The 27,927-nt window shown below is 34.8% G+C and overlaps 2 protein-coding genes across 2 annotated transcripts; both read left to right on the top strand.

Moving 5' to 3' along the window:
- Nucleotides 1-2,304: 2,304 nt before the first annotated feature.
- LOC114391734 (protein MAIN-LIKE 1-like) lies at nucleotides 2,305-3,457 on the top strand. The gene is made up of 3 exons (XM_028352694.1): nucleotides 2,305-2,574; nucleotides 2,677-3,336; nucleotides 3,419-3,457. The coding sequence occupies exons 1-3, from the start codon at nucleotides 2,305-2,307 to the stop codon at nucleotides 3,455-3,457; spliced, it is 969 nt and encodes a 322-aa protein (XP_028208495.1).
- Nucleotides 3,458-22,080: 18,623 nt separating this feature from the next.
- LOC114391733 lies at nucleotides 22,081-27,605 on the top strand. Its single transcript, XM_028352693.1, has 4 exons — nucleotides 22,081-22,252; nucleotides 23,254-23,318; nucleotides 26,303-26,491; nucleotides 27,300-27,605. Exons 1-4 carry the CDS (start codon nucleotides 22,081-22,083, stop codon nucleotides 27,603-27,605), a joined length of 732 nt encoding a protein of 243 aa, XP_028208494.1.
- Nucleotides 27,606-27,927: the final 322 nt, after the last annotated feature.

The raw sequence follows: 27,927 nt of genomic DNA, 5'->3' as shown, positions 1-27,927 counted from the left end.
GTTTCTGAATTGCACTCAGCATTGATTTCAAATTTTTTTTCCACGCGCTTCCTTCCTCTCCTCAGGCGTCCATTTCTTCTCCGCGCTTCCTCCATTGCCGAAGCTACCAAGGTTTTTTGTTGCGTTTTCGTCGCCTTCCGCCGTCTAGGTTAGTGTTCTAACCTCCTTTCTCTTTTAATCGTGTATGCTGGCTTTAGGTTAGATGACCTTTGTGTTTTGCTTGTTGCGCAAGGAAGAAGACGAAGGTCATGTGAACGTGCGGAAGAACCTTCTTCCGCACATAGTCGCGGAAGAAGGTTCTTCCATATGTTTCTACGGAAGAAGGTTCTTCCACATGAAGGAAATCCTTCTTGCGGAAGAACCTTCTTCCGCAGCAACATGTTTTATTGTATATTATTTTTTTATTTTGAAAATTATCCCTGAACCATCATTTTATTCATATTATTAGTTAGTTTTTTATTTATTTACTATTACAAAGTGTATATGTATATGAGAAATGAAAAATTGAATTTATATTACCAAGTTACAATGTTATAGCTTCTTTAACTCTTAGCTAGAGATACTCTGGTCAACAAAAGGCATTAGTACACCAAAAAAACTTATTCATAGAGAAAATTAAGAAAATATATCTGCAGAAACACAACTATATATAAACCTATCCATGAAACCAGGCTATCTTATGTCACAAATGCTACACTTGAGCTTCATGGTCTCCTTTTGACTTAGCCAATGATATAGGAAAATTCCTGCCATCTTCACTTTGTGTAATAACTGGCATGTCATTGACACATGTAATTTGTTTTTCCAAAATTTGAATTTTGATTTGATCAAACTCGGAATTCATACCAACAAGGAAGTTGTAGACTCTGTCATGCTCAATAATTTCCTTGAGAATTGCTGCATCACCTGTGCATTTAGTTTTTATCACTCTGTATTGATCTAGCCTCATCTTGAAAATACTTCAGTTGCTTAGCACTTTCAATAACTATTTTGTTCCCTTGTTTTGCCACTACTGTTTTCAGCTTTACTTCATATACTTGAACAACTTCTTTGGCTTAAGCAATTGATTAAAGATACTATTCTAACAATGACTAAATTCCATACCATACTTGTACAAATATATCCCTCTGTAAGTCTGGTTTAGAAACACAATTTCAGCATACATTTTGTTTTAACAGGCAAAAGGGAATAAAATGTTCAATGGAATGGAAATCATGAACTACTTCAGGTAATTATAGACTAACCTGAGGTTGAATATCATGATTTGAATTACCCTCATGGAGTTTCTTCCATGATATTGAAACAACTACAGAACAAAGGTAAATCATAGAATCTTAAAAAACAAGGAATCTAGAAGGGAAATTATTTCTTTATTAATTCTAGAAACACAAGTACCTGTTCCCTCAAAGAAGACACTTCAGTCAATAAAATCTCTCTCTCCCCTTCCTCATAAAACTTTTGATATCTGTGCAAGTAATTGTAAGGAACTGCAAAATAGAGATAATATTTCATTGTAAGGAACTCTTGATATTTGTGTAAGTAATAGAATAGACACACACACACACAAACAATAAGGCAACATGACAATGTAGTTCAGAAAGATAATGTGCATATGAGAGATCAGGACCTAACAAATTGGTATAAAAATCATCATGCACTATTTGTAGTAAGCCAAATCACTCAGGGGACAACTCAACCCCTGCCAACAAGTGACAATGTCACACATATCATGAGACGAGAAAAAATTGTCCCTATACACACAAGACAATCCAAATAAATAAAATTATGAAAACAATAACAAAGTCTTGTCATCATAATGAGTAGCTAAAATAATACTAAGAACAATGAAGCTGATCCATAAACATATGCACAAAAACAACGAAATCTTTTCCTACGAGGTGAATAATAGCTACAAAGATAAACAAGTTACCTCTAGATCACTCTTAATAGGTTAACCAATAGTTCTAAATCATAAAAGTAGTAAGTGGTGAATTGGGAATGGATCCTCTCATGTTCAAATTTCACATGACAAGATCATGTCCAAGAAACATACAAAACTTAATTTGACCAAATTAGTAAGAAACATACAAAACTTGTATTTGAACAAATTAGTAATGACAAAACTTTGTTACCAATTATATTAATACTTAATTTTACCAAAAAAAGTAAATGTTCTTCATGATTTCAGATCATGGTTAGAACAAGAGGTTTAGGTCGTGCCTTAGGAACTGGTAAAGGCAGAGACATGAGTCAGGATGCGCATCAACCTGAAGTTCCTCAACATTGTAGGCCAACTGCTTCAGTATGTATGCAACGGGTTCATTTTCTCATGTGATTGAGGACGTTGCTCAGACACCTGAGGATGTGCCTCAGTTGAATGAGGATGTTCCTCATGTGTCTAATGCTACTTCGGAGATGACAGGCGCCGTCGATGCTGCGGACGCAGAGGGAGTGGCTACTGTTGGTAGTGAGGGGTCATCTGCTGCCGATGAGGGATTCCTTGGTGGGCCACGTGACCCATCAGTTTTGACTGGTTTTGTCGAGCACGTGGCACATAGCATCTGGAATGGAGAGGTACTTACATTTTGACGTTGAGTAATTATATGATAATTATTTATAGTTGGATTGTTTTTTATATAAACATTTTTATAAATTGTTATGTGTTATTCAATTTAGGAACGACCCGAGCTGAAGTTGGTCTCCCATGATAGAAAAGTAGATAAATTTGGGAGACCAGCGCCTGAGATAGAACGCATGATTGCGGCCACCGGATTGAGTCCACTGATCAGGTGTTCGGTAATCACCACTGATCCTGGACTTATATCCGCCTTCGTCGAGAGGTGGCATAGGGAGACCAGCACCTTCCACCTGCCAGTAGGAGAGTTGACGATCACTCTAGATGACGTGGCGTCACTCCTACACCTTCCCATCACTAGTACGTTACATAGCTTCGAGCCGCTGGTTACTTTCGACGCAGTCGTGCTGTTGACGGAGCTGCTTGAGGTTAGCCCTGAGGAGGCTAGAGTTGAGACCCATCAGGCGTCTAGGCCTCATGTTCGGTTGTCCTGGCTTCGGGAGGTGTACCAGAACAGGTGTCGGGCCAGACGGTGGGTTGTAGAAGCCCGCGCGTATCTCCTCCACTTGGTCGGTTGCACACTTTTCGCTAACAAGAGTGCAACTCATGTTCATGTCGTGCACTTGGAGGCTTTCAGGGACCTGGCCCAGACAGGGGGATTCTCTTGGGGAGTGGCAACATTGGTGCACTTGTACGACCATCTGAATGAAGCGTCGCAGACCCCTACACGACAGATGGCTAGTTACATTGCATTATTTCAGGTAAATATTGTGTTACTTATAATTTAAATTGAACTAGAACGAAATACATGTTTTTTTATTGATGTTGACTTTGTGTTTGTAGTGCTGGATATACGAGCACTTTCCGACGGTGCATCAGTGATGTAAGCTCCATTGGAGCTTGTAGGCCTAGGATCTTCTTCATCAATGGATTCCTTTGCTTCTTGGAAGATGAATGGCAGCGGAATGGAGAAGGAAGAGAGAGAGGAGACGCCACTTCAAGGAGAAGATGAGTCTAGAAGAAGCTTACCACCATAGGAGGCCATAGATAAGAGCTTGGAGGAAGAAGAAGATGAATGAAGGGAGAGGAAGAGAAGAACACGAAATTTTGTGCTCTAAAAGAGCTCTGAAATCTGAAGTTTAATTTTCAAATGATCAAAGTTAAAAAAATGCACACACATGACCTCTATTTATAGCCTAAGTGTCACACAAAATTGGAGGAAAATTTGAATTTCTATTCAAATTTCACTTGGATTTGAAATTGAATTTGTGGAGAGTTGTTTACAAACAATAATCGTAAACAAAGCGACAAAGAGTTGTTTACACACTAACACATTACATTTAGTTGAACATGGTGGACACAAATATAATTCGCATGAAACACCGCAAAATAAAACTAGCATTCAATCCTGCAACGACGTAACCACCTCGTCCTCATTTTCCATGACCGGTTTACTAAAGAGAGCCAAAATTTCTATTGGCACAAATTGTTTCCAGTAATTGGACTCTACCAACACCTTCAGCATGTCGTCATCAGTTTTCAGCTCAATAATTTCAAATTTTAAAACTTTGTCTGAATACTCCAAATGAGCAGGTTGTCAAAAAAACAAACACCTTACAAGTTGGGATTCATGAATCCCATGAGGAGGATTTCCTTTAAGTGCTACTTGCTTTATCAAATCCTTCAGTTCATCTATGGTACATCCTTCTGGAATATCAAATTTTTGGAGATTTATTCCTGTGAACGCATAACCTACAAAGTTTTTTTGGCGTAACATGTTCCACCTTCCGTTGTAATACAGAACTGCATCACGAGTAGGGGTTAGTGCGTTCAAGTAAGTTTAAAATTCCATCTGGTGTTCTACCAACGGTGCATAACAACTCAATCGGTCCAACACATGAAAATCAATCATTAGACATTAACATTGTGTTCACATCCATGTCATCTTTCAATTGCATACATTGGAAGTGAATTTTGTTACCTGTATCTTCGAGTGGTCACCGATAATGAATTTCATCCACAAATTGATTGTCGTTCAGCTGAAGGGTGTTGTGTATTCTGCGTTTAAGAGTTGAAAAATCACACATGTTTGGTACTCGCATGGGCACTGGAGTTGAACTTTGAAAATAAACCCCACACTCATTGTAAATAACGAATCCATTTGAAAAAATGAAGGCCAACCTTGAGTTGACGATCGTCTGAGAGGGAGTTTCTCCTAAGAATGTCATTGTCTGTCGAATTTTTTTTTGACAGAATGTGAATACCACTTGATGTGCGACTCATGGGTGCCTGGCCATGTCTCATTTATATACATGGCGAGCAGGTGCATGGCTTCACTTTTAACAGACGCGTGACCATTTTCCATTTTTAAATTTACAAGTAAAGTAATGTCATGTAACGTCATTCAATGTCGTGTCACATTAGTCATTGTTGTGTCATGTTAGTAATTGTCGTGTCACGTAAATCAATGTCGAGTCAAATCATTCATAGTCATGTCATGTCACGTTAGTCATTGTCGTATCGCATCACTACTTGTCCTGTCATATCAATGAATGTCGAGTCACGTCATGCAACGCTTTGTGACTTACGACACTGATGCATGACAAGCACGTCATTGCTTTTAAATGGACCTGCTCATCGATTTGTTCACGCAACAATTCATTAGTATTTTAATACTGACGTAATACATCAAGACAAATCCAATCGTAAATACAGATACATAAATGTTACAACTTCAGTGTTCGTTTAGGTCTACATGCGTTGTTTTAATTGTCATTAGGCTTAAGTATTGTTGCATTCTACCTACGTATGCAGTTGGCCACTGTTTTTTGCCTGAGGATATGAATTGATTGACCATAACAACGCCATAGGCGGTAAAGGACAACGATCTTTGAGATAAACCAGTTGTAAGTGAAATAACAATAATAAGTTAAACGAACAAGCCAAGTTATTGCATAATTGAAAATATTTTAGTAAATGAATTTTCAATGGACCTGAACAAAATGATTACTAAACACATGACCGACGCATATCATGTGGTGCATAGAAGAATCGGGTGGTGGTTGACTTCTGAGAGGAAAAAATGTGAAGCTTTGTTGTCGTGACAACGATACAAGGATTACATTATATCTTGATGCAATGACATATCTCATCTCCGTTATATCCATCCACTTGTCCACACTAACCTAAATCACAAAAACATACATGTGCCAGTCATGTAAACATTATTTATAAAAAAAAGCATAAACAACATACCTTGGATAACCCATCCACATGTAGGGACAACCTCAACTGTTCTCCGTGCCACCAAAGAGGTTTATGTAGTCTTGCGATCATTTGCCAAGTTCTTTAATCAATTCGTTGCGCATCACTGCCCAAGATTCTTCTCCCATATCTAACAAAGCGGCAACTGACTGATATCCATAGTTACCATCCGCTTTCACATCAACAACGTCCTCAATGAAACCCTGTATAAATGGCGCAAATTGATCCAACATCGGGATCATCCTTGCTGGCTTTGGTGGTTCAGAAGATGATGCAGTACGTCTAACTAAGGTGTTGTTGTTTGAACTAAATGATAAGCATCAACATACTCCCAATATGACGGATCACGCTTTATCGATCTTTGGCTTCTTTTCATCAGTTTCTTCGGTGCACCAGTGGTGTTAACCTTTGACAGAGGAGGACACATAGAATTTTCATCAAGATACGCGAATTCTCGAAGTTTACTCTTGAAAGTAACTTTGTCGCAGACATCAAGTTCCTCAAATCTTTTATATATTCTATCCATTTCTTCCTTGATGCTGACTTCGGCCTCACATAACCCCTGGTCTGAAAAACTAAGTCTCCTCCAGTACATATGGACTACATCAAGTGGGATGCTGCAACCATCATACCTTTGTAGTTCACATGCACAAGGAAGACCTAGCGTGGTTCTCAAAACACAACCACAAGAAGACGGATTGTTTCCAAAACAGCGTACACGCTCAAACTCATACGCAATTTCATTTAAAGCGTACCTTGAAACCATTCCCAGAAGCCTCTTGTATAAGGTTTTTTTATATACATGTCCAACGACATGCGTACTTGTTTCAAATGATGTTTTAATTTGAGCATGCTGTAGCATGATCATGTTGTTTATGGCATCCCAAACACTACAGAGGTCTCCAAGGCTATTCTGTAATACCCTTTTCAGAGCCCAATGAGCAGATTCAACCCTACATTTAAAACACACAACAGACAAGACAAATTAATAACAATCATGTTCTTAACAATCATTAAAAGAAACTTGACTAAAATAATAAAACATTTAAATACCTATTTGTTGTTGTGTTGCCTAGGTGCATCACCTTATTCGTCCAGGCCATGATAAATTTTTCCTTGTGTGGGACAATCCATGTCTCACATACATAGTCAATGAACATTGGCCACGGGGAACACGTTACTTGAAACTTTTGAAGGCACTCAGGAAACTGCTATTCTGAAGGACAATCTACCAAAGTACCCTAGCTATCCATTACGTATTCCCAGACATTTTTTTTTACCAATTAGCGATTTGCACTTTGCCTTCACATTCTTGTCTATGTGAAACCTGCACAACAAGTTTGTACACTCCGAAAACACAATTTTCAGTGCATTCATGAGGGCTAGGTCTCTATCTGTGACAATAACAACTGGAAGGCGATCATTTCTTAAAAACAAGCCTCGAAACCGTTCCAATGCCCATACAATATTGTTCACACGCTCACCCTCCAGGTATGCAAACCCAACAGAGAAAGTCATCCCTGTTGGTGTCACCCCCACAAAGTCAAGCAATGGGAGTTTGTACCTATTTGTTTTGTAGGTACTTTCTATAAAAAAAAACAAGATGACACGTATTACATAACTTAACTGCATCTGGGTGACACCAAAACAAATCACACACCACAACTTCATCCTTCATTCTATGCCCATGAATGTATTGATCACGTTCAAGAAGCCTCATTAGGTGTTGCATTTCAGTGTCATCTCTTCTGATTGAAGAATGATATGCACTTCTTGCATTGTAGATTTGTTTGATTGTGGTGCAATTATTGGCGTTGTGCTCCTTCAACGTTAGTTAGATGTTTCTTGGTTTCACATTTGACTTTGTCATATCAGCAATGATATTCTTCTCATCATTTGTCAATCTCCCAGCATATGGATGTCCAACTAAGGTCTTCGCAAATTCATGGTTGTGAATCCCACAGATCAACTTCACCATCCAACCTTCTCCTCCATGCACTGGTTTCCCACGAAGCTTGAAGGGACAACCATATTTCCTAATGCCTGTGTCTCTTCTAACAAATTCTTTCTTCCTACACTTGTACTGACTGCTCATTTCACACACAATTAACACAAATGAAGTTCTTCCTCTACTACCAGTATATGTATTAGACCTTATAATTACTGCAACAAAACCGTTTTCATGGGCAACCGTTTGAGCCCAATGCAAAACGTCATCTCGGGTTGCAAAGACCTACAATGCAACCTCGACATATTAATTTTTACACAAATCATACATTAAACCAAACGACTGAAATTGATCAACATGATTACCTAAGAAGTATTAAAAGCGTCTGAACAATCAACATGTCCTTCATTCACACCACAATATTGTTCATCTTCAAAATCCATATCAACTTCTTCAGACATCGTATTGTCATATGTCCATTGATCTTCGTCCATCTTAATTCAAACTATAACTATCACCTAATTCAACATTCAACTAAATAATTTGAACAATACAACAACATAAATAAATTGACTAAATAATTACTTTAAACTATGAATAACGACTAATTCAAGATTTAACAACCTAATACAAATATTTTATCTACATCAATAATTTAACAAAAAAAATTCAACTTTTAATTACCTAATTTCAAGATTATAACTACATAATTCAATTGACCAAAAAACACTTCAACCTACACCAAAAAATCAACTATTAACCATACAAGTAAATTATTTGAACAATACAACAACCTAAATAAATTGACTAAATAAATAACTTCAAACTATCAATTTCAACTAATTCACGATTTAACAAACTAATTCAAAAATATCATCTACATCAATAACTCAACAAAAAACAAATTCAACTTTTAATTACCCAATTTCAACATTATAACTACATAGTTCATATCACCAAAAAACACTTCAACCTACGCGAAAAAATCAACACTTCAACCAACTAATATAATCATATCTTACGTATTTAATGTTAGACATACATTACAAATAGAATTAACCAATATAACATAGGCATATACAAAATAATCTAAAAATTTAAAAAACCAAAAAACAAATTAACTCACGGAAGAACCTTCTTCTGTGCATTCCTGCGGAAGAAGTCTTCCGCAGGAATGCACGGAAGAATGTTCTTCTGCAGTTGTTAATATCAACTGCGGAAGAAGGTTCTTCCGTGAAGACGTGTGGAAGAACTTCTTCCGTGCCTTTGAAACAGTGTATTCCAACATTCCCGTACCCCAAAAAAAAAACATACCCAAAAAAGCTATAAAATATGTACCTTGGTCGAATAATAACACACCACAACAGAGATCTCTAACTTCACCACATACAAAGAAAGCAACAATGTAAACCAAAACGAAATAAACCAGCTTTTTATAGAAAAAACACGGTGAGGGGTATTTTGAGAATTATAAAAAAAATTTGGGTGCACCAGCAATGTTGCTGGGTGCCCCTAACAACACCCTTCTTTTTTCCATCTTTGACAAGTACTTTGTCTGACATTGTAGACCCACAGGCCCATAGACAAGAGGACAAACGCCAAGACCGATTCGGAAATTTTATGAACTTAAGGGGAAAAATAATTTGGACCTTTTATATTTAAATATTTAAAAATAAAAATATATATTATATAAAAAATAGATGCATAATTACATTAAATGAATAATGTAGTTTTAATAAATATTAAAATGATATCATATTTTTAATTTAATTTATTTCTATGTTATCATTTATTAAATAATTTATTTATAAAACAATTATATAATATAAGTATCTATATATAAAATAGACATGATAATGAGACAAATCGGTAATAAATTTGACTTTCCATATCATCATCCTTGTAGAAGGGATGATAAATTCACATTTAAAACGATATATTTATATTTTCAAAATCTATCTCCATCTAACTATATATGTTTTACATATTTTGGGAAAATCATGAGAACTTATCACATTTTTTATAACTATAATTTACTTATATATTTATAATTTGATTTAGTTTTATCTTTTCAAGATATATTTTCTCTCTTGAAGAAAATATTTTATTTCGGTCGTTATTATGTATCATTAACAAAATATTATTTCATATTAAATATTTCACATTTTTATTCTTTACTAATATACTAATATTTATTATTTTTCTTCATTAATTTATAATTTGAGCTTTTGTTTATTTCTCATTTTGTTAAAAAGAAATATCTAAAGTTTATTATCATAAATCAATTACATGTTGACATATGTTATAATGAACTGAAAATTTTCATTCAGTATGAACTTATTAAAATAGTACATAAAAAAAAACTAACAACCAACATGTTAATCCTTTTTAATCACATATCACATCTTAAAAGAGATATAAAATAAAATAATAATTTTAATTTAATTATAAAAATAAATTAAATAATATAAAAAAAGTTTTGAAAATTTTTAGGTCCTTTTTTATGTGGGTCTTATGTCCTGGCACTTCCAAGTAAGACTGAGGGCCAGCCCTGACAAACGGTTGGTGTTGTGCTACGCAATTCTTATGAGGTTACAGTGGTGGTAGCAAGTAGTATTTGTTGCGAGGCAGTGGTAGATGTAGTGGGTTGCATGTTAAAACCGACAACTCCGACGATGGTGAAATCAATTGTATATGCAAATATCAAGCTCGAAATCACCGACAACTCCATCAGAAAGCTTGTCCTTTACTATGTTGTTGCCCTTCCTCTACCTTCAGCTTCATTGTTGATTTGACCAACAACTACTGGCCAACTTCATTAAGGATTTTGTGTCTAAAATTTTATTCTTATAAATATATTAATCTTTACTTTTAGCTTTTAAAATTCATTTTTATGATTCATCTAATATTTGAACCTTATATTATGCTTTTAATACACACATACATTGAACAAATAAAAATTCCCCCTATATTTGAATTAGAATATGAGTACTTGATGAATTGTCTTTGAGAAATGACCTAGAGTCGTGCCCTATGTTGTGAAAGTTTTTGGAGATCCCAAAAGCTTTTGATGGTAATTCGACATTGTTATAAAAAAGGTAGCTGACAAAAAGAAAAGAAGAAAAATATGAGAAATAGAGACAAAAAAAGGTTTTTTGGCATAAGAGAAATAAAGTGATAATAGAGAAAAAAATATTGAAATTAAAAGGGTTTGATATGTAAAAAGAAAAAAAATTATAATAAAAGTATATTATTATCCTTCCACATCCATGCCTAACAAACATGATGGTTTTTGTTCAATTTTGGTGCAGAAAAGGCCATGCCTTTTGAACCCAAGGAGTTGGAATAAAATCCTTCAACCCTCACAGAGAACCACCTGTGTTTGGACATTTAATTTTTCAACCCAAACAAACAGAAGATACTAAAGCAATTGTAAATTATTTCTTTAGTCGAATCAATGTTGTTTTGTTGTTTTTGATTTTGATGGTAAGGTTTGGTGGTGAATCTGAGCTAGTGCCATTGACTATAATACAAAGGTCTTGGAATTACAAGTTGATAACCACCAAATATGCTTTAATTTCCCACATGATTTGAGGCGATTATCTCACATTTTTTTTATATATTAAGTCTTGTTTTAACAGGATAGATTAGGAATTATCATTTATGATCATTGTTTTGTTACTTTTTAGAATTTCTTGATGTTTTTGTGGAGATTTTGCAAGAAATTAAGTAAAAAATTATAAGTGGAGATCTGCTCGCTTAAGCGAGACACTATTCACGCTCAAGCAAGAAGAGTTAGAATATGCCTTGAAAGAAATTAGAGGGTCTTGCTTAAGCAAGACATTACTTATGCTTAAGAGAGGATGTCACGTTAAGCCCAAGCCCATAGCAATTTATAAAAACCTAGAGTGCAAATGAAGAGTCATCAGTGGACGAATTGAAGCAGTTGTTCTGTGAGAGAGTATATCATTTCTAGGCTTTTAGTTTGATATTCATTACACATTGTATGAATTCTTGGGAGGATTTTAATCAAGTTATGAGCATCTAATCTCCTCATTTGTCGGGGTTGGAACGAATGATCTAATTTCATGTAATTCTCCCTTTTAATACAATTGTTTATGCATTTATTCCTCTTCTTCTATTGTTAATGCTTGAGCATATGAACTGTTAGTTTAGATGACAAATACTCTTTTGATTCTTGAAACTAAAATGAATACCTAATTTGGCTCGCGAGACATAGGTCAATACCTATTAGACTCTATTAATTCTTACTCAACATTATTGATTATTTAGAATAATTTGGCAAGACATTGGGGATTAATTTAAATAATTTAGGCTCTTTCACTTAAGACATTAGGATTAGAATATATTTGTGAATTGAGGATAAACTACATGCATAATTAGATTAATTGTGTTTATTACATTGAAATAAGGGGAAACCAAGTCCAACCCTGACTGTTTGAACCTTTCATTCTCACATCAACACTATGATCAATTATGTTACTTCATTTCACATTACTCTTATTTTTACAATTATTCTTTATTTAATTATTTTACTATTCATTGTTATCTAAATTGATCTCAACAAACCTTTGAGAAAATACTTTTCATAAAACCATAGTTGTTTAATTAGAATAGGTTGGATAAACACTAGTCCTTTGGGAGACTTCTTGGACGCCAGTCCTAATACTATTTTGAAGTTTGTGTTTTTACTTGGCCATTTGGAAAATCGATCCCTAACACAAGTCTTTTTGTAATTTACTATTTACTTGTTTGGCTTGTTTCATTGTCTGTTTGAGATCATGACACTAGTTTACATTATGTATTTGATCTTATATATTGCTAGTTTTTAGTATTGTCTGGATGTGGATAATTATAGCTTTTAACGCAATGATAAAATTCAGTGGAGGGGATGACCTAAGAATTGGAAAGCTACCTCTACTGGCCATTTCAATTGCCGCTAGTATTGCTGTTAATTTTACACATTTTTTCTGACAATAACCGCAGCCTTTTACCTTATAGGGACCCCAGATACAACGGCCAAACAATAATTGCTGGTAAATGTTTTAGTGGCAAATAGATTGTCGCTAAAGCGTAAAATCATTGCCACTAAAAACTACTTTTGGTGTGCTGAACGGGTATAATTGATACCCCAGTAAACAAATACAACAAAGAGTCCAAGGAAGGTAACAACTAGTTACACCATATTTAACAATCTATATGCAAATATTAAGTAACCATTATAAACTCCCACCCAACCCGAAGATATCATTGGTAAACTACCATCATAAAATAGCACCTTTGAAGGTGATGAACCAATCAAAAAGCCATGACCTATCATTCTAGCACCCCACATTAACTTCATGAGCATTTGACCAGTGAGGAGTTTGGCAAAAGCCTTGTAATAACTAATAAGTTATCAAGGCATGCCCCATCTTCCCTATATTTTGCTATAAATATCAAACCTTCTATAAATTGGGATACCACCAAGTAAGTTGTTGTTGATCCCCAAGTGCTAAATTGGTGGATCAAAATCATTCACAAAAGTGTCAAATTCGACAACAATGATGTTCTAGTGGAGGAGCTTGTGTTGATCAATCTCTCAACTATTAGAATTTTTTATATATATTCTTGTGAGCTACAACTAATTATAATATTTTTTGGCTAAAAATGACTAATATTATGATCCATTTGATGATACATAAGTCCACTAATAATGTAATTAATTATTTATGGGCTTTGGACATCTAATTCCAATTAGTGTGAGAAAACAATGTGTGCCTAACCACTGGGCCCATAATGAGAGGTTCCTAGAGTAAATAAATAGCAAGGCTAGGCCCCCTTTGTCGTTAGGTTATCAATTGCTCTATAGGGTTTTCCCCATTTAAAACTCTAGAATAAGAAGAGTGTGATCAGGTAAAGGAAGACTTGACTTTTGGGTTTCTGCAGGTCGCACTACGCATAGACAATTCTCATCTTCTAGATCATGTCTTCAACAAGTAAGTGTTGTGTCGGTGTTTTAAACTCATATAAATTTATTTATCTCAAATTTGGTATCAGTGCCTATTTTATATGATTTAAAACCCGAACACTTTCTTGCTTTGGTTTTTCGATATTAACCTCAAGCTTGCATGTTCAAGTTTCTTGTGCCATACCTAGTAATTTTCTTTGATGGATAATAGACATGTTACCATTCTTCTTAGCAATGAAGAGTTGGGTCCCATTTTTGTGTTGGACGACACACCCTTCTTTGCTAAAGAAAACATCAAGTCCATTATCACATAATTGACTTATGCTAAGCAAATTATGTTTAAGCCCTTTAACAAAAAGTACATTATCAATGGGAGGATAGGGGTCAATACTTTTCTTTCCTACTCATGCTATCTTCCCCTTATGGTTTCCTCCGAAAGTGACTGTTCCACCATGCATGGGAGTCAGACATTGGAACATTCAGACATTGGAACATACATTTTTCTCCTATTATGTGACGTGAGCAACCATTGTTCAGGTACCATGATTGGTGTGTCCATGGTTGTAAAAATCTACAACATGAATTATTTTTTCTTTAGGTACCCAAATTTTCTCAGGTCCTTTCTTGTTAGTTCTCAAAAGCATTGGACGATCTAATCTTTGGTAGATGTCTACACTTGGATGTCATGTGTCCAACCTTTCCACAAAAATAACATACTATGTTTTCTTCATCATGAACATATTTCTTTCCTTTATATCCATTTCCAAATTCATCAATTGGGAATTTGTTGTATCTTAACATTTTGTTAAGTTTCTCAATGCGTCCAACAAATTTGGATAAAGTCTCTTTTAGAATTTCAGTCTCTTGATGAAGCATAACTACATCTTGAGGTTGCTTTTGGAGAGCCTTATCATATTGTTCAAGTTTATCATTTGAGAATTTCAAGCTTTTCTTATATCCTTCACATTCAACCCATGTTTACTTGCGTCCAAGTTTTCATAATTCTTATGGACTTGTGAACATTCTTTCAATGGATTACACCTTTCTTCATTTAGGTAATCATGAAGTTTGTTGAGTGTGATATACTCATTTTGTAAGCCTTTTAGTTTATTTGTCAACTTCTAAAGGTCTTGCTATAGACTAGATCTTTCTTTACAAATTTTCTTATTCTCAAGGTGAAGATTTTTTGTCTCTAACTAGGCTTTCAAAGTCATCAGATAATTGAGTGGAAATTTCTGAAGAATTATCTATGTTTTCTTTAGGTTTCCCTTGAAGTTGTTTCTAATCTTTTGAAAGATTTTTGAATTCCTTTCTCAAATTTTGATAAGCTTTGGATAAAATGGATGAGTTGGGGAGAAGTTCATGATATGATAATTAAAGAGTTTAAAGGTTGTTTATATTTACCTCTTCATCTGATTTTGAATCTGATCCTTTTGATGCAGTGTTTGTTGTCAAACAAAGGTTGGTTTCTTCTTCCTCTTCTATTTCTACATCGAACAATGTGTCGTCCAGTTCTTCCCATGTTTTCATTAACACTTTCTTGTCCTTTGATTTGAAGTACTTTTTCTTGTAAGCTGATTTATCAAGATCTAGACATTCTAACTTGAAATGCCCTGGTTTCTTGCACTCAAAGCATATGATGGAACTTTTCTCCTTATCCTTTCTTTCTCTATGTGGTTTCTTGGATCCTTTCCAGATTGTTCCATTCCTTTTCTTCCACATGTTCCTTATGTTCCTTGAGTTGAAAGCTAATTGATCATCATTGGATTCACCATCAGAAGATAAATCAATGTTCACAACTTTGGATGAGCTTCTGGATGCAGGTCTAGATGAATATTCATTTGATGTTGAAGATGCTTTAGCTTTCTATGATGTTAGAGCCAAGGATTTTCCCTTTTTGAATCCTTCATCTTGTTGAAGTTCCTGCTCATGAACCTTTAAGGTTCGAATCAACTCTTCAATGGACATGGATTCCAGGTTTTTCACATTTCTCAAGGTTGTCACCTATGGACTCTACTTTTTGGATAAACTGCTTAGAATGTTGTCAATGTTATAATAGTTATCAAAAGTTTTTTTAAGACAATGTAATTCATTTAAAATAGTTTGGAAGCGTCCAAACATGGCTTGTATATCTTCATCATCTTCCATAGTGAAGAGTTCATACTAACGTGTCAACAAGCTGAGCTTGTTGCATTTTAATTGTGACGATACTTCATACATCAAAGCTAATGGGTCCCACATTTTTTTGCACTTCTATAGCTATGGACCTTTGCATATTCTTCCTTATAGAAGGCACACAACAGAGCGTTTTGAGCTTTATGGTTCAACAAAGATCTTTGTCTTTGAGCATCTGTCCAAGAGGTTCTGGGGACTTCATTTAGCTGATCTTCCAATGGTATGTAGTTTCCATGTTCTACGATGTCCTAGAGGTCTATATGAATGGAGTCGAAATGAGCTATCATGTGTTCCTTCCAATAGTTGTATTTGACGCCTTTGAATAGTGGTGACTTGTTTGTGGAGTATCCTTCTTCCACAAATTTAAGATTGATTCGCAAATTTATTCCTATTGAACAGAATCATATAAATTGACATAAATGGATAATTCAAATAAAATGCATATTTCAATCAATGTTTAGATGGACTGAATGAGTACTTCCTTCTTCCAGTAGACTAGGTATCCACTAATGGATAAGTTTCTCCTGTTGTTGCTTCTAGTCATTAAACTTGTTGACTTACATGAAATAGAATGGTTAACACAAGTTTATATGTTTGTTTTCATCAAAACCTTAAGAGATGTCTGGGTCATTTAGTGATGGGTCGTCCAGTGTGTAACATTATGCACAATTTGTTTCACGATGTGATTATGTTATGGCTTATTTGGATATTACTAATAACATATTATGGTTAACATGTTGAAGCAATTTTTGTTGAAAATTTATTTCTTCGTATTTAATTTTTTCTGCTTTCTATAGTTGATATTTATTTAATATTAGAATGCTTCAATTTATAATTATTATTGTTTAAGGTCAAAACATATGGGGAATGCTCTTTAATTGTTTTATGATCAATAAGGATGCTCTTTTGATGCATTTTCTTGTTGACTAGATCATGGTTTTGGACAAGAGAAAATTGATTCCTATATGAGAATTTACATGAGTTACTATAAGTCGTTACTACGAAAGTGGGACAACTTATATTGATTCATGGATTTTTAATTTTTTTGTATTTTGAGGAATGCTTTCAGTCTTTGCATGCGATTGCCTGTCCAAAAGGGGTTGTTGTGTGTTTGGACTGAGAGTTAAGAATGGATGGAGTTATTGGGGAATGTGTCAAGTTGAGGGATTTCTCTGCCCAAAGAGGAACATTTTTTAACTTTGTGTATGCTTATGGATTAACCTATTTGAGGTATTGACTTGGGTTGTAACCTTGGTTTATGTATTCTGTCCAAAGGGGAATGTGCTATTATATTGGCCTCACATTGATAGCTTGTTTCTTTTTTTTGGCTATATCGTGTCCTGTAATATGCCTTAATGCATTCTTGTTTTGACTTAACAGTGAACTTTTCTATGAACAACTGTTCTACTTCCAATGAGACCTGAATGGATCAAATTACCGCAATTGGAAGCAAGATATGAAATTGTCTATGGGAATTTTTTTATCTTGATTTAGGTTTAGTGAAGGTAAGCCTGTGATCAATTCAGAGAGCACGCTTGAACATAAGGAACTTTTGGTTAAGTGAGAGAGGTGCAATAGGTTGAGTTTGATTGCTATCACTATCTTTGAACATCTTCTAAGTGGTCTATCAGAGAAAGCGATAATTAAGGAATTCTTTGATGCTCTAGGAAAGAGGTACCAAGTGTCAGATAACGCTGAGTTTGGATATCTAATGGAGCGGTTATTGAACATGAGATATGATAATGTAGGGGGTGTAAAGGAATTCATTATGAAGATGGTTCACATCCAAACCAAGCTTAAATGTCACCAAATTGACCTTAATGAAAAATTCATAGTTAAACATGCCTTAAATAGCCTACCCGCTGATTTCACACATATTAAAATTGGCCACAATAACATTGGTGAGAAATGGACTATGAATGACCTTATTACCAAGTGTGTTGCTGAAGAAGAGAAACTCAAGAAGAAAAGAGTGACATGGCCCTAATATCAACCCATAACAAACCCATTTTTGGCAAGGGACACTAGAAAAACACAAAGAGTGCATCTAATGCTTCTTATAGATATCAAGATTCGGGGAAACCAGGAAAGGTTCAACACTAGGACGTAAGACGTTCTAGGCTAGCTATCTTTAAGAAAGGTATTTGGTGTAAGGAGAAGGGGCATAAGAAATTTGATTGTGGAAAGTTCAAGGCTTGGCTAGAGAACAAGCAGAAATCAAGAGGTAATAACTTAGCTTTTGTCTATCTTGAGTCTAATCTAGTTGATGTTCCTATAGATTCTTGGTGGCTTGATAGTGGTTCCATAACCCATATTGTTGTGTCTTTTCAGGGGTTCAAAAATTTGAGGGAGCCAAGTCTGAGGGAAAACAAGTTAAGGGTAGGAAATGATCTTGAATTTTGCATAGAGAAAGTGGGAGACGTCATTCTAGTTTTAGCTTCTGAATTTGAATTGGTTTTGAAAGATACCTTTTATGTACCTTCTTTTAAGAGAAATATGATTTATGTTTCTTGTTTGAACAAACTTCATTTTAGTTTTACTTTTGGTGATAGGAAAATAAATATGATGTTAAACTCCCAAGTTATTGGTTATGGACCTCTAGTGGATGGTTTATATAAATTGTCTTCAGATTCTGACCATATAAGTTGAAGAAAAACCTTTATGGTAGACATGGTGTCAGAAGGCAACATATGGGACCATTCGCCTTATACTTGTAGGATTTTGGAATAGTTCCACAATACACCATGCCTGGGACTCTTGAACAAAATGGTGCAGCCGAAAGATGTAATAGAACACTTAAAGATATGATGAGAAGCATCATGAGTAGATGTAACTTTCCAAAATTACTTTGGGGAGAAGCCTTGAAAACAACCATTTACATCTTGAATAGAGTTCCTAGTAAATTTGTTCCCAAAACTCCTTTTGAACTTTGGACAGGAAGAAAACCTAGCTTGGACCATCCTCAAGTCTAGGGTTACCCAACTGAGGTAAAAATTTATAATGCCTTGTAGAAAAAGATAGACCCCAAGATAAGTCATTCCTTTTTCATTGGATATCCAAATTGCGCTAAATGATACAGGTTCTTTTATCCAAGTAAAGAGAAAAAAACTTGTAGAGTCCATGAATGCTAAGTTTTTGGAGCTTGATGTGGTAGACCCTATTGTTCCATCTGATGATATTGATGTCAATTCGCTTGAGACTATTTCTTTGCCATTACCTATTCCAATTTTTAGTGTTTCGATTGTTGTTTCGATTGAGACTGGGGTCCCGATTTTTCCAGTTGAGACCATAATTGCAATTGGAGATATAGTTGACTCCCAAGCCAATGATATGCTTGATCTTCCTACTGCGAATGAGAGTGCACAACCAGTTGAGTAGATTCCACGGGTTCCTTTAAGGGGGTCAATTAGAGAGAAGAGACTTGTTATCGGTGATGACTTTCAAGTCTACCTTAGTGAGGAGCAGTCAAACCCTAATTCTGTCCGGGTCCAAAAATAAAAAAAGAAGAAAAAAAAAAGAAAAAGAAAGAAGAAAAAAAATAATAAAAAAGAAGAAAAAAAAAGAAAAAGAAAGAAGAAAAAAAATAATAAAAAAGAAAAAATACACATTGTGACTTATTGGGCTTTTAAAGAGAGCCTATTAGGTTAAGAAAGAATACATCATAAAAGCCTAGAAAAGGAGCAGCATGAGGCACAGATGGGGAAGATTTCGGAAGCCTTCTTTACATTAGCACATTGCTTAATTGCACTCTGGACTTACTATGGAATCATAAAGGACGGAGAGTACCTCGTGATCACTGTTAATGGCTTTGGCTTGTGGTGAAGACAATCTACATTATTCTATTTCTCATATAGGCAACAAAAGGGATAAGAGGTAGGACTGTCATTTTCGCTTTCATTTTGGATGTTGTAATCTTGGCAGCAACTAGTTACTACTCAATTAGCATTGCAAAGAGAGAGTTGTAATGGTGTTGTTGGTGTTATAGGAGTAGGCTTGAACATTGTTAGGTATTCCTCACCTCTTTCTGTCATGAAAACGTGACTGCAGTATATGCTATGCCATTCTTGCTTCTTTTTTTTTTCCTTTTCTTATTTAAAAAAAAATCTACAAGAATTTTGTTTACACCTTCTTTTTAATATATGCACCATTTTTTTTCGTTTTGGGCTTAGCCCATTTTTGCAAAGTCTATAATAAGATGGAAATGCTACTCACACTATGTATTTTCATACATTTTTTTTTTCGTTTTGGGCCTAGCCCGTTTTTGCAAAATCTGAAATAAAATAGAAACGCTATTTGCACTCTTTTCTTTAACACATGCACCTTATTCATTTTGGGTCCAACTTTTTTTTATGAAGTCAAAAGCAAAATAAAACTGATGGTTACACCTCCTTCTTTATATGTGCACCCATGCCACTTAGGATGGTGACTAGGCTTATCATGTCAGCACTCTGTCAGTGTTGACTAAGTTCAAGTCAACCCTTTGACTTTGACAAAAAAAGACAAAAAAATTATGCATATTAGTAAATAGCTCTTTATTTTATTGTATTTCTTTATTGTCTCTATCGTTTATTTTTTAATGTGATTTTATTTTTGTCTTGTTAGTTAGTTTAATTAATATACTATAAATATCTTGTTATTCCTCTTATTACTAAGTGTACTCCTCACTTCTATTCTATCCCTTTCTATTCTCATTCTATTTATCTAATTTTGTAGCACTATGTCAATTATTTATTTATTTTTATAAATCTGCATCAACATTCTTTAGTACATGCTTTACACTATGTGCACTCCATGCTAAGTCTCCGACTTGCTAGGTGGTGTTTCAGTAACATGTGAGCAAATTTTGTGAATGACATGATGGGTCTCCGACTTGCTTGAATTCACAAAGTTTACTATAAAACTAAAATCTTTTCTAAAAATGGTAACATTCTCAAATAAATAATCCCCCAACGTTACACGCACTCCATGTCGGGTCTCTGACTTGCTTGGTAGTGTTTCAACAGAATGTGAGTAAATTTTGTGAATGTCATGCTGGGTCTCTGACTTGCTTGAATTCACAAAGCTTACCACAAAACCCAAAATCTTTCAAAAAATAAAAATAATAAAATAAAATCAACCCAACATACAAATTTTTTTCTACAAAGAACTAGGTAAGTTTGATTTTCTCATTGCACCTAGGGATACGTAGGAGCAACGGCAAATCCCTTGTCAACCCAAAAAAAAACAAAAATAAAATCCTTTTTAAAAAAAAAAAAACTGATTTTGTTTTCTATATAAAAAAAATAATAATATAACAAAATATAATGCATGTTTTCAAGGGAAGATAAGTAATTAAAATTCACTTTATTTTTACTGCACTCGATTAAAGGTTATCATTTTCATGACAGACACGCGGGGTGCTAACACCTTCCCCGCGCGTAAATGACTCTCGAATCCTTTTTCTTAAACCGTAGACCATTCCTTATCCTTTTTTGTTTTTCCGATGTTTTCCTTAAATAAACGTTGGTGGCGAATCCCCAAGTAAGTTTTCCATTTTTTTTGGAAAATCATTTATTTATTTATTTATCTAAAAATTTTATGTCGTTGTCCCATCGTGGCCCACGTTGCGACATGATGCATATGGTATTGGAGACATTGTTGATCCAAAGAGCTATCATGAAGTTGTTTCTTGCCCTCAATTAGAAATGTGAAAGCATGCAATTAATGAAGAGATGCAATCTATGTCCATTAATGGCGTGTGGCAGCTAGTTGAGTTGCTTGAGAATTGTAAGGCAATCAGTTGTAAATGGGTCTTCAAGAAGGACTCAAATGGTAACATTGAAAGATTTAAGGCTATACTGATGGCAAAGGATTTTATGCAAAATGAGGGTGTTGACTTTAAATAGACTTTTTCTCCTGTATCAACAAAGGATTCCTTTAGAATTATTATGGCCCTTGTAGCTCACTTCGATTTGGAGTTGCACCAAATGGATGTGAAGACAAATTTTTCTGAATGGTGATTTGAGTGAGATGGTATACATGCTACAACCTTAAGGTTTTTGTATTAGTGTTAATGAGGAATTGGTATGTAAACTAAAGAGGTTGATTTAGGGCTTGAAACAAGCTTTTAGATAGTGGTACCTGAAATTTGATGAAGTGGTGACCTCCATGAGACTTGAGGAGAATAAGGTTGATCAATGCATATACCTCAAGGTCAGTGGGAGCAAATTTATCTTCCTTCTGCTATATGTGGATGATATATTATTGGCTTTTAATAACCTTGGCATGTTGCATGAGACAAAGGATATGGCAACAAGATCTTTTGACATGAAGGATCTTGGTAAGGACTCTTTTGTGTTGAGGATTGAGATTCACAAAGATAGATCATGCCATACACTCAAGTTATCTTAAAAGGCTTACATTGATAGAGCCTTAGAGGGATTCAATATGTAGAATTGTATACCTGGAGATGTTCCAATTGTCAAAGGTGAAAAATTCAACAAGGACCAATGTCTTAAGAATGAGATTGAGCAAGTAGAGATGAACGACATACCCTTTTGGGAGTGCTTGTAACACCTTAAAATTTTCTTCCAATTTATTTTTCTACACGCATAAAATTGCACTGTTAAGGACTAGACAATGAAAATTTTGCACTGTGTAATTTTATTATATGCCTGTGTGATTTAATTTATTCTTTGTATAAGTTTAGTGTTAGTTATATTGATTTTTTTGTGTAAATAATTATTTAGTTAGTTGGTAGAAATTTGGAAATTGACTGAACAAAAATTCCATCTATAGCAAAATTGCACCATGTATTAAGTGGTAGTCCAATTTATCTTTGTGTGAGGTTCACCCTGGGTACTTGTATTCCTAGGGAGATTAGCACAACAACATAGGCGATTAAGATAAGATTTACTAATTTTGGTATAAAAAACAAAAATACCCATTTTTGGCAAATCCTATCCCTTCCATTTTTGGTTGTTTTGCAAAAAGCAAAACTCCCCATTTGTGGCATGAAGTGGCACGTTCAAAAAGGTCAGCCAAGGGGTCATTCAAGTGTCAATAAGCCTTGTCACCTTGAAGCACATGCCTTATCTCCTTGTCCATTGTGGAAAAAAAATTGAACCCTTCATTCCTTCATCTTCATGAGTTCAACATTGAGGGAAGGAGGTCCAACTTTTCTTTTTCTTCTTCTTCCTAGCTCGTTCCTAGTGTTCTTGAGCCATTGGTCCATCAAGCCTAGGTAAATAAGTTTCATTCTTCATCCTAGACTTTTCTCTTCGTTCTCTTGTTCTAGCTTCTCTAATGACTTAAAATTGTCATTTTGTTTTACTTATGCAGGGAAACCTTTGGAAAGCTTAACATTCTTCATTCTCCCTTCAAAATTTCGTGAGTTTCATCAAGAGGTAAGGGGGGGTCTCTTGAACTCTTGAACCCTATGCTTGTTGACAAACTTCCTTGAACTTGTTTTGAAATTTTTGAGCTTGCTGCCATGTTCTGGATTTGTGTGCTGAGATGTTTTCCTTGAGTTTTTTATGCCAAAAATGAGTTCTTTGGGTGTTAAAACATACGGTTATCCTTAAATTTCATTTAAATTGGAGTTTCCTCGCAAAAGTTATAAATAAAATAAGTTTATGGACCTTTTGTAAAATGAAACTTTGTCACAGTAGTACGGACTGTTTTTATTAAAGTTTTGACCTCAAAAATGAGTTTTTTTAGGTTTGAAAATGTAGGGTAGCATATAAGATTTGCGAAAATCCAATTCTCAGAGCACCGAGAGCACCAAAAATAAGCTAGGAATGGAACTTTGTAAAACCAAGCGACAAGATGATTTTAGACGGTAGATAGCTTAACTTTGGAATCTATGCCTCCATATAAATTACCTTAGAATTATTATTTTTTTTGGAACTAGAAATTTATTTGCTATTATATTGCTGAGATAACTACAAGATCTTATATCTGATGCATGTTCTAAAATTATGATGATTCTTTGCTGATAAAATTACTGAAATTTGTGCCTATAGTTTATTATTAATATTGAATGATAAGACCGACAGAGTGTGAACTCTGAAAATTATATTTGTGGCATGAAAAATTATTTTCTATTATATATATATGCATATTGTCATTTTATCTGCACACATTGTGGTTTGGGTTCAAAGGTGTTCGACCCTCAATAAAATTATTTGTTATGTATGGTTAGATAGCTATAATTACAGATGTTGTGTTGTCTAATTATTCTGTGACAAGTGGTTCAACCGTATAAGGGGTCACGATTGATTCCCTAAGAGTAGTACGTAGGCTTGAGCCTTGTCTCTTTTTCTTGTTTGTTTGTATTCGTTCGTTGGATATAGATTAAGGAACTAGTGGTTCTATTTTCTTCTATGAGAAGGTGAGGTTACGTTAAGTGTAGAAGAAAGCTTCATGATGATGAATCAAGTTGACTCAAGATGTTTTGATGATAACAAGAGATGATGACAAAAAGCCCAATAGAATGATTTCAAGATTGAGTCAACAATTCAAGAATCAAGAGAAGTTTGATTTCAAGATTCAAGAAAAGATAAATTCAAGTTTCAAGAGAAGAAATCAAGAAGACTTCACAAGGGAAGTATTGAAAAGTTTTTTCAAAAAACAAACATAGCACAATTTTGCTTTTCAAAAGAAGTTTTCACAAAATTTTCTAAGTTACCAGAGTTTTTACTCTCTGGTAATCGATTACCAGTTTCCTGTAATCGATTACCAGTGGCAAAGTTTGTTTTCAAAAGCTTTCAACTGAATTTACAACGTTCCAATTAATTTCAAAATAGTGTAATCGATTACAAGATATTGGTAATCGATTACCAGTGTGTTTGAACATTGAAATTCAAATTCAATTGTGAAGAGTCACATCCTTTCATAAAATGCTTTGTGTAATCGATTACAAGGATTTGGTAATTGATTACCAGTGACAAGTTTTGAACAAAAATCAAAAGATGTAACTCTTCAAATGGTTTTCAGTTTTTTTCTAAAGGTTATAACTCTTCTAATGGTTTTCTTGACCAGACTTGAAGAGTCTATAAAAGCAAGACTTTGACTTTCATTTCAATAACTTTTTCGAATTGACTTTTGAATATCTTCTTCTTCTTCTTCTTCCTTTGAAAAAAGCTTTCAAAAGTTTTCTGGTTTTCCAAACTTTGAAAACAAGAGTGTGTTATTCATCTTTTTCATTCTCTTCTCTCTTTGCCAAAAAGAATTCGCCAAGGACTAACCGTCTGAATTCTTTATGTGTCTCTCTTCTCCCTTTTCCAAAAGAACGGAGGACTAACCGCTTGAATTCTTTTGTGTCTCCCTTCTCCCTTGTCAAAGAATTCAAAATGACACAGTCTGAGAATTCTTTTGATTCTTCTCTTTCCCTTATACAAAAGATTTCAAAGGACTAACCGCCTGAGATATCTTTTGATCCCCTTCACAAAGTTTTGAAGGACTAACCGCCTGAGAACTTTGTCTTAACACATTGGATGGTACATCCTTTGTGGTACAAGTAGAGGGTACATCTACTTGGGTTGTTGTAACTAAGAACAAGAAAGGGTACATCTCTTGTGGATCAGTTCAAGTGGAGGGTGCATCCACTTGGTTGTTCAAAGAGAACAAGGGAGGGTACATCCCTTGTGGATCTTTGCTTGTAAAGGATTTTACAAGGTTGAAAAGAAATCTGAAGGACCGCAGGTCGCTTGGGGACTGGATGTAGGCAGGGTTGTTGCCGAACCAATATAAAACTCTTGTGTTTGTCTTCTTCTTCCCTACACTCTTTAATTTCCGTTGTGCATTTTAATTATCGCTTTTACTTTTGGTTAAGTTTTTATTTCTATTCTTTATTTTCTTAACAACATAGTAAAAGCCTAAGAAGGGTAGATTTTTAATTAGTAAAGGTTCAGTAATAATTAATTCAACCCCCCTTTCTTAATTATTCCGAGACCACTTGATCCAACATTAAGGACGTGGATGATGGATAGAGATACACTGGGAGGATTGGTGGCAGTGATTAGGCCCTATTGTGAAATAAGTGTGATAGTTACGCGCTAAGGATGCGACAGTGTTGTTTGTTTAGATAACCACACATGGTAGTTACGTAGATTGTATGCTTTAGTTTTGTTTTGCTATTGCCTGTTGTTTGTGATGTTTTAGGAGCGGAGGTCATTGAGCATCCATGGAGGATGTTCACTTGGATCAATAGCTACCGCTATAGCTAAACGATGGAGGAAGAAGTGCACCTCCACACACACTTTGGTTACATCCAGCACCACTTTTTGCTGTTAGATGAGCCCCAGATACCACTGATCATTGTAGAGGCACATGCGATGTATCACTTTCCTTTTTAGCGTACCCCAGATACCTTCTATGAGTCTTGCAGCAATTCTTCGGGCATAACACCAATGAGAGGCCAACTAGATCTAACTTCTCTCAGGTTACGACCATCGTGGTCTACGAGGATGTGGGAGATTTCAGCGACAATGAGGATCTCATGCCATCTGAGATCACTTTCTACCGAGATGTCTGCGGTGAAGAGATATTTGAGGGAAAAATGGTTTCGTCTGACGAGGTACGGGACTTCTCGAGAGACAAGAGTGACCTTTATGAGGATATGACTTCACCCTAGGTAGCTTGTGGGTCTTGGATATCGACTGCTCTGAGTATAGGATTTTTTCCCTTTTTGATGTATCTTTAGAGTGGAAAGATTTCTATAATCAGTGTCATGATATTTTATTGTATTAAACATTTTGGTGATTCTTTGTGATATTTGGAGGGGCAATGGATATTTTATTGTATTAAACAATTGTAATGATTTTAGTACACTTATGTTTAAATCTTAAGGGTCACTGAGGCTCAATAAGTATGTTTACGTATTTCTTCCAATTTATCATCATTTAATTTTGTGCAATTTATTTCTTTATAATATGTACTTTATTATAACATTGTGTAAGGACAAAAGAAAAATGACAACAACTTTCAAAATGTTTTTTTAATAAAGAATGCATTTTGACAATACATTTTATTCATGATCATTTTAATTATACGTACACGTTTTAATCAAGCGCAATATATTTAATTATATGTGTTCCTTCTTTTCTCAAAAGAAAAGAAAATGTATTGAGATATTTTATCAACTTAGAAAGAAAATCTAATTTAATGATGCGTATTTCGCAAAATATATTATTTAAATGTTTCAAAGTAATATTTCAAAAAAATAATTTAAGGTGTTATAGTGCTCTGGGCTGCCTCATGTATGCTCATGATCAGGTATGCACTAGACTGAATAATGCTTTCATAGTTGGCGTTCTTGGTACATACCAATCGAACCTATGAATGATCACTGGATAGTTGCTAAGAAGGTGATGAGGTACTTGTAGAAGACTAAGGAGTATATGCTTGTGTATAGGAGAGTTGACAACTTGGAGGTTGTGAGGAATCTTATGACAGGACTTCGCATTGTGGACTTTATTGCTAGCCCACTGAAAATTTTTTGTGATAACTATGTTGCTCCATTTTATACAAAGTGTAATAAGACTTCTAGAGGATCTAAGCACTTGGAGTTGAAGTATCTGACTGTTAGAGATCTTGTGAAAGATGGTTCGATAGTGGTAGATCATGTGGACACAAATTCAATGTTGGTTGATCCCTTGACCAAGGGATTAAGGCTTGTTGTTTTCAAATGACATGTTGAAAACAAGGGCATTGTGAATGTTTTTGATATTTTTGGTTAGTGGGTGGGGGCTTTAGATTTATGTTATTTCCTTTTTTTCATCTTGTTGGATCCTTATTTTGAATTTTGAAAAATGATGTATTGATGACATTTTACATTTGATTTGATGAATAAATGATTATATGAATTTCATTATGATAACTTTTGTATGTGTATATCAAATGTAAGATTATTAAAGCTCAGTGTCGTTAGGACCATTATGCTGGTGGTCATCGACACCAGAACTGAAGCTGAGGCATAATGATATTAAAGCTCGACGTAGTTAGGATCACTAT

The sequence above is a fragment of the Glycine soja genome, chromosome 17 (assembly GCF_004193775.1).
Source record: "Glycine soja cultivar W05 chromosome 17, ASM419377v2, whole genome shotgun sequence".
Taxonomy (NCBI): domain Eukaryota; kingdom Viridiplantae; phylum Streptophyta; class Magnoliopsida; order Fabales; family Fabaceae; genus Glycine; species Glycine soja.
Note: the sequence above shows the minus strand (reverse complement) of the source record. Positions and strands in the feature narration are given on the sequence as shown.

What these genes read in the sequence shown, in the direction of transcription:
- LOC114391733 (XM_028352693.1), top strand. Translation starts at nt 22,081, where the DNA reads ATGAGACTTGAGGAGAATAAGGTTGATCAATGCATATACCTCAAGGTC. An exon ending in TTTTGACATGAAGGATCTTG is followed by an intron (nt 22,253 to 23,253) that starts GTAAGGACTCTT and finishes TTACTTATGCAG; the next exon opens with GGAAACCTTTGGAAAGCTTA. An exon ending in AAATGGTTTCGTCTGACGAG is followed by an intron (nt 26,492 to 27,299) that starts GTACGGGACTTC and finishes AGGTACTTGTAG; the next exon opens with AAGACTAAGGAGTATATGCT.
- LOC114391734 (XM_028352694.1), top strand. Translation starts at nt 2,305, where the DNA reads ATGTATGCAACGGGTTCATTTTCTCATGTGATTGAGGACGTTGCTCAG. An exon ending in ATAGCATCTGGAATGGAGAG is followed by an intron (nt 2,575 to 2,676) that starts GTACTTACATTT and finishes TATTCAATTTAG; the next exon opens with GAACGACCCGAGCTGAAGTT. An exon ending in GTTACATTGCATTATTTCAG is followed by an intron (nt 3,337 to 3,418) that starts GTAAATATTGTG and finishes TTGTGTTTGTAG; the next exon opens with TGCTGGATATACGAGCACTT.